A 14266-nucleotide genomic window follows, 5' to 3' on the forward strand; every position below is an offset into this window, starting at 1 on the left:
AGTAACGAAAATACACAATATTACAAAATATATAAGACCTCCACCAACATTTCCATCAAGAAAAAACTGTCTACGAAATTTCCCTATAATTGTAAAATAAATAATGTGGTGGAAGCGAAGCGCCCTGTAGCAAATTCTGCACATTGCGATTATTAAAAACCACTCGAAAAGAATCAGCGAACAAATCTGACTAAAGCTTAAAGCTGTCGAGTCTCGTCGACGTTGTTTTGTATTATTATGAAAATAGAAAATTGTGAACAATGGAAAAGGCGAGAGGGAGGACGGGTGTTCGCATAAGCCGAGCCGTTGTGAGAGATTTATTTGTTTTCCCTTGTCCGGCCGCAGGAACCAGCAGTGATAGCGGTGGACCGACTGCACAGGTTTCGGTGGAGCGGGGGCGGAGGAGGAAGTGGCAAGAAGTCCTCTTCCGGCCCCCGCAGCGAGAAGGCCGAGCGCCTTCGCGAACTCACCGAGAAGCTCAAGGGACCGGCACCGGTCCCGCCACCCAGAAGACCGTCGCGGGTACAGGCTTCCTCCCCTCCCCCGAGCGGATACCAGCCGTCGTCTCAAAATTATCCGCAGGTGAGGAATTCCAACGTCATGGTGACGAGAGGCCGACGTTTTCGCGCGAACCAGCGGTGTCTCGCGTTACCGAGTCCTTTTTTACGTTCTTCCCTGTGCTCCCGCTTCTGCCAAGAAGACGAATACTTTGCGCGACCACACATTACGACTAATATTGAAATATCGTTATTTTATCGTGGAAATAACGAGCGCACGAAGAGAGAAATTGCGCGGTCAATTAATCATTTATTCGCGTAACGATCCCCACTTAATGGTGCGTGTCTCCGAATGAATTTTCGAGAAATATAACGTGCATTTTCTCCGTCGTATTTTGCAATTACAGAGGCTACTTTTCATATTCTCGGCAGCCAAGTTGTGCGGGAGAAAGAGAGTGAATGAGAAAATATTCTCGCACTTCGGGAGGAATAAGTCAGATAGATCTCGGATTAGTTTAGTCGCTTCCTATCAACGACGTCGATAATGCCACTTGGAAGAATACACGCGGGGAACGTACATATTTTACAAGCAGATACTGCTTTGATGCGTGTAAAAGTTCGATGTATCATTGTTAAAAACATTCCATCTTGCTGCTCGTTCCGAGAAGAGTCCCTCTGAATTTTACGGCCGGGCCTTTGTCAGAAGAATTCGCCGAACACTGTGCATTCCACGGTACACTCGTAACGAATGCATCATATCCTCTGCAATTTACATACATATGCGGGGACTGAGCAATGTTTGTTCTCGTCTATCGTAATGTGTCGCGTATCGCGTGTCTCCTTCGTGCCGACACTCTCCTTTGTTACGACGATATTGTCACTGCGTTGCAACGAGATCTGACGAACGTGACATCGAGTTCGTGACATCGTGACGCAAATCCACGGTGACCTTTCATATGTGTCGCATACATAAATAAACGCCGGTAAAATCAACATCTTGACTCGCTGCCCGCGTGAAATTAAACGCTCGATCGAAATTCGCCCACTAACGAAGTGGGGGGGGGGGGGGGGNGGGGGGGGGGGGGGGGGGGGGTAGGGCAGGGTTTCGCCAGGTAGATTCGATGAGATCTATCGCGACTGTTGAACGATTCTTTCAGACGGGCTCGAATTCCGGCTGCGGCCGTTGCGATGGCCGGCCGTCTCAACGCAGCTACACGTACAGCGAAGGGAGCCAACACGGCGGTAACAATCAGCAATCCCAGCAACAGCAGCAGGCACGGCGGGATGAACATCCGAAGACAATTGTCCGCAGTGAGAGTGTCAGTGAAGAGTGTCTCAGTGATCGCTCAGGGAACAACAACGCGTACAGCAGGAAGTCCTGCCAGGACTCGAGGAAGTCCTCGAGATCGGGCAGACCCGAGAGAAACAGTGGTGACGTCAGTGACCTCAGGAGCGAGCCGAACGCCAGTGCGGAGGCGGCGAAGCACTTGAGACAGTACAGTGATTCCGTGGTGGACAGTGCTACTAGTGTGGACGATCTGTGCGATAATCTGAACGCCGCTTCCGGCAACGAGGGGGAGGCCCGGGACGCCATCACCAGGCTGGAGCCGCGTGGGTTGCTCGCCTTTCACAGGGCCGGCGCGCCCTTCAGGAGCGCCTCCTTCGGCCAGGTGGACTTTAATCAAGGTAAGATGTCACGAAGGCCGGCTGAGCTTATTAGGTCGATCTCTCGAAGAGAGAAAGAGTCTAATTAAGCCCGTTAGGAGACCGATGTGTAGATTGCGCGCGCACATTTCATCGCGTCGAGCCAAACGGAAGGGAATTTAAGGACACCCACCGACTGAACCGATCAATCTTGTTGATCTCGTTGGTTACTGTCTTTTTTAGATACGGGCGAATTTTCAACGCCAGGATGTAATCTTTATAATGATCATACGTGAATCATAAAATTGAATATTTTATTTTACACGTCAATGATATATTTCATCTCTCTATAAATATATCATAAAGAAAAAAATGTTGATTACTCATTATTATTGTCATGTATTATATTTTGCATTGCCAGAATTAATTTACGATATCGCGGATAATTCGATCTGCGTGTGAATCATTGTCTCGTTAAATTTAAACCCGACTTCGGGAGATTAGGAGAACGATTATAGCTTTGTCGTATTTTTGTATGTTGAAATATGATCATGTTGTGACTCAGCATAATGTTATATAACGTAAATAATAATTTCGGGGATGTCCCCTCCTGAACAATCCACGTGGCTCTTCGTAAAACACCGCAAACCCGGAACTAAAATAACGCCACGGTGACAGCCTTGCATTAGGTTTCAACCCTGAACTACATACCGCGGTAGTTTCGGTTGCATAATGGAAGACTAGAAATAAGAAAGGTGTTAAATGCATCTTTCAACGAGCTTCGAATTTCTAATGACGGTCCCAGTAATATAAAGCACCTGGTGCCCTTGACCTGTATGCGCGTTGTTTGCCATAAATATTCATTTATCTCGCAGGATGATAAAGGGACTCGAATGTTTCTTCAATAATTAGGGATTAAATCAGAATTTTTATTTTGACAAATTAAAATTGAAAAAAAAAATGAAACAGTTTGCATTCATTTAGACTTATTAATCATTTATTATTTGAAAAGCGTACGTATGTATCACTAGATCTTATCGTCAAGAATACCAACGAATTATGTAGTAAAAGGCGTATCGCGAAGATGTTTTTGCTGAACAGATGGCAACATTATTATAACGAGAAGATATGAGATGATTATAACGAGAGATATGAAATATAGTAGAATTTCCTGTGACGTCGTCGAAGGCGCGAAAAAGCGACGGCCCGTTGGCAAGCCGGAAACACTTCACGCTTCCGCGTCAACAAATCTTTCGAGACACCTTTTACGCCCGAAACGCGGGCACGGATAACCAGGTGCTCCTGAAATATCGTCGCCAGGATTTCCGCGCTTGCCCAAGTCACTTCTTCTCGGGATTGGAAGCCAAATCTATTTATCTGACTGCTTGCTGTGTTTACCTCGTGCGGAGATTAAATAAATTTTATCGAATACACACCTCACGACAAGTCGTGTTCGGATTTTCACAGATCTTGATGGTCGAAATTATTTCGGAATTATCATTCGTCGCCTCGGCTAACAATCAGCGTAAATTGTCGAGTGACTAACGTTTAATCGAGTTGTGAGCAATACAATGCCGATTTAATTGCCGCTGAGAGAGAATTTCGAGAGAAATACGAGAGAGGTATTTTCCATTTCTTTTTTTCGTAAGATATGTAATTAACATTCGATTTAATGCACTGATTGAAATATATAATCTGTGATAATTTCAACAAATTTATATTTCCATTCCGCAAATGCATGAAAATTTTATCTATGCTTGTGTGTGAAAAAGGAAATACTATGATGAGTAAAACTTGTCGTATCGATCGTAATGAAAATTTAGAAATCGTCTCTCTCTCTCTCTCTCTCTTTCTACTGTTCAATTATACGGAACGGAGTTTTGTATCGTACATCTTAATCGGTCGCAGCGCGTTCTCCGGAACTCCGCCAACGAGGTGCGCGCTACTTCGCGTCTTCGAGATCTCCACTCGTCTCGCACGGTCTGTTTGTTATTATTGGAATGGTCCACCTCCTCGGCCTAAGAGCGCTGCCAAACTTACGTGACACTCGAGGAGGTAATTAGGACTTCCTCCGCTTCTCTCTCATCCCGCCTCTAACGTCTAGCCTTCCCTCGCGACCGCGAGACGGCCTTACTGTTGCACACTCGGTGCAAGAGTACTTGAGTTATTATTAAAAACGGTTACGCGCGTAACACGCCTCTGGAATACGTCAGTTGGGGATGTCTACGGGAGCCACTCGAATTTGCACGGAAATCTGCCTTTCCGTGATGTCGCAATTAACGGTTACAATGTTTGACACGCTCCAGGCAGATAAAGTCCGATTGTCTGTCTTGCGTCCCGTTATTTGCTCTTCCGACATCTTAGCTCGTAAAAATAGGTCTCTGTCGAGATCAGTGTATGTTACCATTGCTGAAAAGAGAGGTATAACCATCGGAGATCGTTATAATATGATAATGGGTCAGTCGGAAAGTTTTTCGCACGATTTTTTCTCAAATTTGGTTCGAAAATCACCGTCGAGAAAAACAGAAGGCCAAAGAATTATTATTGAAGAAACATTCGAGTCGATCCGATATATTGCGTTCACAAGCCTTGCAGGAATTAACGAGAAAGAGATGCGTGATTTATTTCACGCGCGCTATAACAGGGCAACTTTAATTACTACAACATCAATATTAATATATTCTCCTGAGTGAACGGTAGCTTCGAGAAACTGTCGCGATTGAAAGGAAACTTTAGGATAATTTCAGAACGGAAGAGTGCACGGACAGGCCTCACTAACCGCCGGTGAATCTCTGCAAGACGCAGATTTTACTTTCAGCGCGAACTCGCACTTTCCTCTTCCAGCGAATCGACAGAAGAGCCAACCGATCGCTACGTCGAATCGCACCGAATCGTCGAAGGACGTGCGTGCGAGCACGCTGCCCCGTCGTCGCGGCGACGCGACGTCGGCCGGCACAACACCGCAGAACAGTCCGAATCGGCAGAGCCCGAGGACGTCGACGCCCAGCGTCGACAGCGCCGTCGGCTCCGCCGAGGGCCTCGGTGTACCCCAGCAAGGCAATCTCGAGGAGATCCGACCAAGAAGCGATGGCTCCGACAGCCTGGCGACTTCCAGCGCGCTCACCAGCCCGGAACCGCTGGCACCGGAGACGAATGAGCCGAGGGTCGACCTCGTCTCGCAGTCGGATGCGCCGGTCGTCGAGGTCGTCAACCACGAGTCGGTCTACCCGATGGTCGACGGCAACACCGTCGAGGAGACCGTTCAGAAAGGTTAGACCCAGTCGTTATTTCAAATAATCTGACTTCAGTTTCGAGTTACGTGTGAGTTTTTCGGTGGAAAACCAATGTAATATGATGTTTCTTTGACTTGAAGCTTCCCTCTGTTCAATTTCATTTTCACTTCATCCACTGTGACATCGATCCCCATTGTCTCACCTCGCGGGCTCGCTCCGATAAAAAGAACCTCAGATCTCGCTGAGAGACACGCGTGCACACACACACACATACACACGCGTACGGTGCGTAATCCCGTAGAGAAAAAAAAACAACGGCGGGCGGTGCGGAATCCCGAGGCAGTTAGAGAGCAAAGTTTCCGCTCGGTCCGTAGTAGCGGATCGATTGTGCGAGAGTATCTCGGCAGGATATAAAACGGAAATACACTCGCGTGGGAGTCGCGCGAGCGAGCGGGCAAGATCTGTTTGCTCGAATTTTCGCGCGGCGTTGCTCATCGGCGCGTTGGAAACAACGCGCGGTCGGAAGAAACGAAGAAAACAGTGTGTGTGCCGCGGGTGTGATTGTCGTCATCGCTTGAGAAATGCGCGCGCGGTTCATCATTTATTGTGAATAGCGGCGGCCCTCCAGCGCCGCGTGAGAGAGAGGCGGCAGCGCGTGAAGTCATCAATGAAGATGGCTATAACTCAATGACGCTCAAACGTCTATATATATGTGTATATATTTCCACCCTGGCACCCACCGTTCTGAAAATAGTGCCGCGCAAAATAACATGGAACTTGCGTGCACCTTTGTACCCGTGCCCCTGTCGATGCACCGAAAATAGTCCTCCCACACCCCCTCTCTCGCATCAGCCCCCGTCCGACATCGCCAAGTATATGGACGTCTATTTGATTCGATCGCGCGTCAACGATAAACTCGATTTTCCATTCTAAGATCGATCGCGCGAATCGTTCGACGGAAACGTTTCCTGCGCTGAATTTGCCATTAAATTGCCGTTAACGGTCTCTTGACTCGAGGAAAAATATTATTATCCCTTCGATAGCAGATTCTCGCGCTTCACATCCGTGAGAACGTATTGGCCGTAAGGACGATTACACTCTTGAGAAAACGTAATATTCAATACTCAACTGAAATTTAGTTAATTTACTCAATTTTTTCTCTAGTTTTTAGCAGCCGCAGCTAAGAACTCGGCCCGATAATCGTCAGTATTATATGAACAGCTGATCCCTTTCCTTCTCGTAAACATTACGACAGATGAGAGGCGGATGAGAAAACGGGAATAATTTTGTAGAAACCAGGATAGAACCGCACGAGGTGATCATCACGCCACCTCCCGAGGAGCCGCGGCTGAGTCAAGCGAGCGAGGGCAGCGAGGCTCTGAGCGAGACACCCTCGGAGGCGTCCTCGCCTTCTGGCAAAGCGAGACGATATCGGGGCGACACCAGCAAGAGGAGGAAGGGCGTGTACATAACTCAATGGCCGGAGCCCTTGGACGCGGACAGGAACAAGCTGTCGGCTCAGAGCAGCGAGGAAAGAGACGAGCCACCTGCGACGCCCAGCGACCTGTCCGACTGCGAGGGCCACACGCCTCGAAGGTAACCGGAGAAATAGAACGGAAGAGCCCCGACTCACTCAGCTCGCTCCTTCTCCATCCGAATCCTTCCTGACAGTAACATGTTAGGCCTACGAAGCCTCTACTCGTTTTCTTTCGCTCACCTACTCTTCCACGTTCTGTGCGAGACGTTACATTCCTTTATTACTCGAAGAAAAAGTCGGGTCCGCGTGCTATTATTAGCAGCCTGATCCAAGGAGATAACTGGTTTCCTGCCGGCAACCTACCTACAAAGATAACAAATTAATAATAATTTCTCCTACTCCGAATTTTCGAAACATCTATCGATCTAATGAACTCGTTGAGTTGTTAGCGAGAGATCTCTCTCACCCGATATTGACTGATTAATTTCGATCGAATTGAAAATATATCTCTCGCTCGACAAATTCCAACTCATTTACTTTGTTGTCGCTTACTATCGAGTTAATACGAGACCCCTCGCTTTCAATCTGAAGGTACAGCAAGAGGCCGCTGCGCGGACCCTACGGGCAGATGCTGGAGGCCGAGATGGCGAAGCCGCGCACCACCGACATCGCGCTCGAGGAGGGCCTTCGCCCTCGCCGGAAGATCTCCGCGAATCTCTCGTACAACGCGAGCAGCAACAACAGCGGCTCCGAGCCGCCCACGCCCTGCCACCATCGGACGACCTCCAGCCCGACGAAACTCGAGGGACTTCCGGGGCCGAGCCCCGAGTTGCTCGCGGAGTTGCTGAGAGGTTCCTCGGAGAGGGTGGCTCGCGCACCGGCGCATCGAAACGTGAGTCAGATTATCTCGCTTCGATATAAATTGCCGGTTACAATGCCGTATTTTTTTTTTTTCGCGATACGACGGAGATAAGGCGCTCGTCCGCGCGGTTCTCGCGTTCGTTATCGAGCGCGTTTGATGCATGCACGCTCGCCTTGATTAACCGACGAGCCGATTTCTCCGGGGTTTCGAACTCGGGTGTCTTCTTTCTTTCTCACGCCTGTTGCAAGAAGAATCGCGCGAGGTCGTCGCGTCTCGTTAGAACTTCAATCGAACGCGACGATGAGGCCGACGACGTTCGCGCTCTAAATCCGCAATGGAGTTCCTATTTTCAGCTTCCGATGAAGATACGCTGACCTCGTGAGACTTCCCGAGTAGTAAACATCTTTGATCGTGTTCCCTATGGTAGTTGAAGAAATCGAATCGATATGAGTATTATTTGCTTATTGAACAACTTCTACGAAAGGGGAGATTTTACTCGGGTCTTAAACTTTCGCCCACGTTTGTGACTAATTCTCGCGAAGAAAAGAGAGAGAGAAAGAGATGATCTTATTAATCGGATAAATCTCGGCACGAGACATTTCGCGCTAAATGTGAACGCGAGCCAAGGAATTTTGACTCCGCTTCTCCGCCGAGTCGGATACAAAGACGCTGATCATCCTTATCCGCTCCGTATCTCCCTGGCTCGGCGCTGCAACATCTGGCCGGACGATCACGAAGAGGAAGCGCCGGTGAACCGAAATCGGGTACGAATGGCCGAGCTCCGCGCTCGTTCGACGTTCCAGCGCCGAAAACATAATCTAATAATAATGTACGGCCATATTTCTCGGATGAGTCCGTGCTTTGGCCAGTGCACTCGAGGTTGGTATAGCGTCCCTACGATTCTGGCACAGCGGGGGCGTGTACGTGGATATTCCTGGCGGGTTAGGCGTACCTGGGGACCGGTCTTCGACGTCGACACGATGGTCCGCGTGCGTTTTGACGCAACCTTCGCGACCTTGCGCGGCGTATGCGCTTATCGGCAAAAGCGACCCGTGCGCCTCTCACGCGGAGCTTCGACCCACCGAAAAAAATTAATCAGTCGTTACTCGCTTCGGTAAGATATTACGAAAATGAACCAAGGAAAAGGGGCAAACAAGGGAATGAAATTGCGAAAAAGTCACGCGAATTATCTTCTTCGATATTATTAATATATCGGCAAAATTTTACCTCTCGACGGCTTCTTTAATTTTAATTCGACGATACATAGTTTTGACAATTAGGTTTAATCATTTCTCAATAGATCTCTCAATTTTTCTATACGAGTTGATAAACACGCGTTGATACTTATTCTTCGTGCAAGGGTACCCTTGAGGATATTTCTGGCAACTCGGAAGTTAAGGAAACACTTCTGAATTACAACTGAAAATAACGCAACAATAACACCGCGAAGAGTCGTGCCGCATTTTAAAATATTTATCAAGTCGCCAGTGAATGTTACTTTACGAGCGGATCAGGTCGTATAGACCGAATTGGAATGATTTAAATATCTAGGTTGGCCTTGATTCTTCTACGTCGAAACGGAAAAAAAATTTCACCACCGGATTGAAACGAACGTCTGTGATAGAACTTTTCCCACGACTGCATTCTATTATTTTCAACAACCTGTTCGACGGTCGAAGCGTTGTTCGCCTCGTACATTCCACGGTAGAATTTTACGCAATTCCGATGAAGTTTATGCAACGTCCGTGTTCTCTGTCCGCCACTGTTTGTCATCTGGAAAGAACAACAAAGAACCACGATAGGCCCGTTTTATCCACGAGTCCTTGGCGGCCGCAAATATATCACTTAAAGATGTCGCCATAAGTTGGTCACGTTCTCCGCTCGTTCCTATTAAGAGCCAGACGGATTCTCACGCCGATCGAAAGATTCGCTCATGATCGCGGAATATCGCGCGTGAAATGTTAAAACGTTAGGTGTTATTAACGGCGACGTTCGGTGCATCCTGGAATCTTAGCGTTATTCGCTAGACGTAACGCGTGAGAACTTTGTGAGACCTCGTGAGAAATCGGCGGAAAATACCGAAACATCTACGTGTCGATATTTTATTCATTTTATATATATTTGCTTTTTACTTCATCATAATCACAATCATAATCACTATTTATGAACGGAATTAATTATAAATAGTAATTAATTAGTATTATTCTACGCTCTGGAACAAAACCCCTCAAGCGCTCAAATCGTATAAGCAGTTAATAGTAATTAATTAGTAATAAATAATTTAAGAATATTAACATTCTTAAAATGCGTAGAAACTCGTTTAATAAAACCAAGCTAACCAAAGGCAGATGCAACAATGCTTTGAATATGATTGTTAAAAGGTAAATCCGTATAGAAAATAATACTTAAATCTCGGGTATCGGGTTTATCTGTAAAAGCATGGATACACCGAGAGTGTAATTATAAATGAAAGAAGTTTAGACGCTTTCTTGCGATTAAAGTGAATTGTACAGGGTGCGGCAGCGTAACTTCCTTTTTTCAAAATTCAATAAAATGCATTTTATGAGGCACATTTTTTCTTTTTTTTTTTTAATAATGTAGGTAGACATCTAAAGTTTTATCTTACATGGTTTTGAAAATCATATCCGAAAGGTGACGCCCCCCATTGTCTATACACTGGGCAAACCAAATTCTGGCGTTTGTCATTACTCTTTCGAGCATAGCGACGGGTATGTTGGCCGTTTCTTCCCGAATGTTGGCCTTCAGGTCTTCTAAGGTCCTTGGACGGTTGGCGTAAACGCGGGATTTCAAAAAACCCCACAAAAAAAAATCGCAAAGGGCCAAATCGGGAGAGCGAGCTGGCCACTCCAAACCACCCCTCAGGGAGATGAGTCGCCCTGGGAAGTGGTTCCTCAGAACGGCCATCGATGCCCTTGAAGTGTGAGCTGTTGCTCCGTCTTGTTGGAACCATATGTCCCCTAAGTCCATTTCATCAAGTCGTGGGAAAAAAAATCCTCGAGCATGCTCACATAACGGCCTGAATTGACTGTTACTGTGACCTGATTTTCTTCAAAAAATCATGGACCAACGATCCCAACTGATGAAATCGCACACCAAACAGTCACTTTTGGCGAATGCAAAGGCCTCTGATGGAGTTCTCGAGGCTACATTAAAGTGATTTCTGAAGACACGCTGGGTTGTAATCACCGAATTGCCGTTAGAAAAGTACGCTTCTACGGCAAACGCGCGCTCCTCACTGTTCCAACGCATGATGGCGACTGACCGAGGGATGAAGAAAACTTTAGGATCCCCTCTCTCAAATGAGACCACTAGCGCCCCTCTACGACCGTTACTTTTTTAAGGCGGGCATTTAAAATAAGGAAGTTACGCTGCCGCGCACCATGTACGACATTTTGCAATATTGAGCTTTTAAAGCCATTACCGCGCTATAACATTCTAATAATTTATAAATCTCTAATCATAGTTATTCCATTTACTTATTTAATGTTATTACTATATTATTGGCACGTTTTTAGTTTCCTTATATTTCATTCGTTTCATCTAACATTTTTTTTCATGAACGCGCCTATTCGAAATTCTAACTTGAGTCTACGTCTAATGATATTTCGAAAAAGTCGTTCACATGCAGGAAGTCATAATGCAACGAAAGCCGAAGTTTCTCGAATAAACGATTTATATGCGCTCCCATTCCACGGCGCATTGAAGGTAGATCCGCGGTCATAGCAATAACGACAAATGCACTTCTTAGCGCGAGAAATATTCTTCGAAATTCCGCCGCGAGACTTTAAGTCCGTAAGAATCCCGGTACGGAATGGTGGCTCGGGTGGATCTTGGTCCGCGGACGAAGATTAACGGGGCTCTTCGAGGAATTTATATCGCGTAGCAACGCGACGCACACACGCGGCAGAAATTAGTCACAGCGAAGGAAAGCACAGTTTCATCGCTGAGAGAAAGCAGAATTGTTTATGGCGCGAGGCGAAATACATTTATGGCGATATCGCGCCGGCGTGCGCCGCTTACAGTCGTCATGGCGAGAGAGAGAAAGCATCATTTATTCTGCGCTTTGGTACAAAATCCCTCAAGCGCCCAAATAAGCAATACATAATGATTAATAATTAGGTATATATTATAATTCGTGCCATAAGTAGTTAAATGATTACGAAGTAAAGAATAAAAATTTCTCTTAAATAAATAAATATTGAAAAATTTCACGTAAGAACTGAAATGATTTCATTTAAAACGCGATATTAAGTGTGCCTTGATATACACGCGATGCATTAATCAATTATGCTTATAAATAGAATAAAATAATACAAGAGGGAGAGAGGGAGAGAGAGAGAGAACGAGTTTGGTCAGAGCCGCGTTTTTACATGCGGGAGAAGCAATCCGCGGCAAGCTGACCTGCGTCCGCAGCAACAGCGGTAGCAATACCACTCGCTTCGTTTGTACGCAGCCGCGTTTTCACCGCGCAGTAGTAGCGAACTATTTCCTCCGTGGATGCGGGGAGACCCTCGGTCGACGTCATGTTTACCGCTGACGTCACGACGCCCAGGCGTCGTGAATTTTGCGTTCCATTCATGAAATTCACGTCGACCGTCGTGACGTGAGTGACGTAATACCGAACTCCTACCCATCGCGTACGGCGAAAGCTCGCCATTGAATGTCCGTGGAAACCTTTCCAATTTTGTCTTTTTATTGTATGCGCTCGCATTCCTGCTTCTTCTCTGGTCGGGCGTTAATAATTAATCATTATGACGCACAAGGCTATTGAAAGTTTGGAATAAATTTCCGTTACATTGGTTTCAGAGAGAGAGAGAGAGAGAGAGAGAGAGAGAGATATCGGCTTATTCGCGTCGTAATAATAAATTTACAATTTGCGTCACCGCGGAAACACAAATTTATGGTTAATTTATTCAACGTAACGTAATTTCGACGCTACGCAACGGTGATTAAGCTCGGAGAATGTCGAAATAATCTGACCGTAGAATTTCGCACAAACAGTTTCGTACGCCGTAGAATTACGGGCATTCGCGCGATCGAAAGAGAGAGAGAGAGAGAGAGAGAGAGAGAATCACCGAGAACTCTATTATTTCGCGTTTCCTTGACTTCGTGCCAATAAGCGGAGACAAAACTGAAAATCCCGCGTCGCGTGATCTGTATGTGTTTCAGTGTACGCGTTATACAATTTTCACGTGGACCGTCAACCGGCACTCCCTCGGCGTCCCCCCCCCCCCCCCCCCCCCNATTCAATATTGAAACGACGAAAGAGCCGCGGTATTCCGGCATACTCGGCGATGGTATCCGCGCGTTTCCGAAGTGGCAAGTTTCCCTGATGGAGCGGCGTGCGTGTGGACCGGGAGTACAAATTCTCGACTTTATCGACAGCATTATCGGACGAAGTTTAGAGAGAGAGAAACCCGCGCGTACCCGACGGCGGAGATTCGACGGGCGGGAAAGCGCGGCGGCAGCCGAGAGATACACGGACGGTGCGAAATAATGAAAGGCCCGTCGACCGGCCATAAACTTTCGAACAATAGCGTAATCGTGCTTCCATTGACTGTTAAGAGGTGCGGACGCGTCTAGGCACGTGGGTGGTATCGGTAGGTACCGGCGACTTTTATTACTCGCCGTTCGTATCAGTCTCAGGGAGACCGTAAAGGAATCGCACGCGAGATATTAAATGCGAGTTACGTCCGATACCGTTGCAGCGTTCTTTGGAGGGCTTAGGCAGTCTCAGCGGCTCTCTTCACGTCGGAACGATATAAAAATGCTACGCCGATCTTTCATATTCTCTCTCTCTCTCTCTCTCTCTCTCTCTTTTTTATTTAGTACAGCTTTGTATTTTTTCATTTACGAGTCCAGCTTTTAATATCTTTGTTAATATTACTCGGATCTTTTGCGGGAACTAATTCTCTCGAAATATCTTGAAAACCTGTTTGAAGTGATGACCATTGGTATCAATGTAATTTATATTAGACACATTTTTCTCCTATTATCATATTTTGAAGATAGCCAAGGTGATGATCATTATTGTCTCTCTCGTCCTGTGTGTATAATATAATTAATACAATAATAATATATGTGGTAAATATATATATAAAATATATAAAAATCCTAAAATATAATATCATTTCTCTCCTTTTAAACAACATATTTATAAAAAATTACAAATACATTTCAAACATACTCTTTATAACGCGTCTTTACTTTCTGAAATCATTACCGGCCAAGAGATTTCGATTTGAAGCCGGATGTGCCGCAGAATTCGGTCGATTTTTCCAAGCGCGCAAGGACGGCCGTAAATCAACGGCGCGTTCGCGACGCTTTCTATCGGATCGAAGAACGATCGTGGAACAGCGGCATTTATATACACGACCGCGTGGTAGACCAGGATGTTGCCGGATAATCTATGAATAAACCGACGAGTGCAGCGCACGAGCAAAGTAGTTGCAGCATTCGCCGCGGCGTGTTACTGGGAAATATTTAAATATTTAACTTGCACAACGTATAAACCACTTGGCGGGCAAACGCA

The 14266-nt window shown here is 46.4% G+C and overlaps 1 protein-coding gene across 11 annotated transcripts in view; it reads left to right on the top strand.

The window, feature by feature from the left end:
* LOC106751862 (rho guanine nucleotide exchange factor 17) overlaps window positions 1–14266 on the top strand; it is a 74098-nt gene that overhangs the window by 22099 nt on the left and 37733 nt on the right. For 8 of the 11 annotated variants that reach the window (XM_014633072.1, XM_014633070.1, XM_014633075.1 and 5 more), the window contains exons 4-8: window positions 346–582; window positions 1655–2183; window positions 4941–5411; window positions 6667–6970; window positions 7443–7743. In XM_014633072.1, the coding sequence (XP_014488558.1) occupies window positions 346–582; window positions 1655–2183; window positions 4941–5411; window positions 6667–6970; window positions 7443–7743 (1842 nt within the window). The remainder of the gene's footprint in view (window positions 1–345; window positions 583–1654; window positions 2184–4940; window positions 5412–6666; window positions 6971–7442; window positions 7744–14266) is intronic. The other 3 variants (XM_014633080.1, XM_014633079.1, XM_014633077.1) reach the window with 2 other exon arrangements.

This window comes from Dinoponera quadriceps, unplaced genomic scaffold, assembly GCF_001313825.1.
Source record: "Dinoponera quadriceps isolate SergipeBrazil2010 unplaced genomic scaffold, ASM131382v1 scaffold316, whole genome shotgun sequence".
Taxonomy (NCBI): domain Eukaryota; kingdom Metazoa; phylum Arthropoda; class Insecta; order Hymenoptera; family Formicidae; genus Dinoponera; species Dinoponera quadriceps.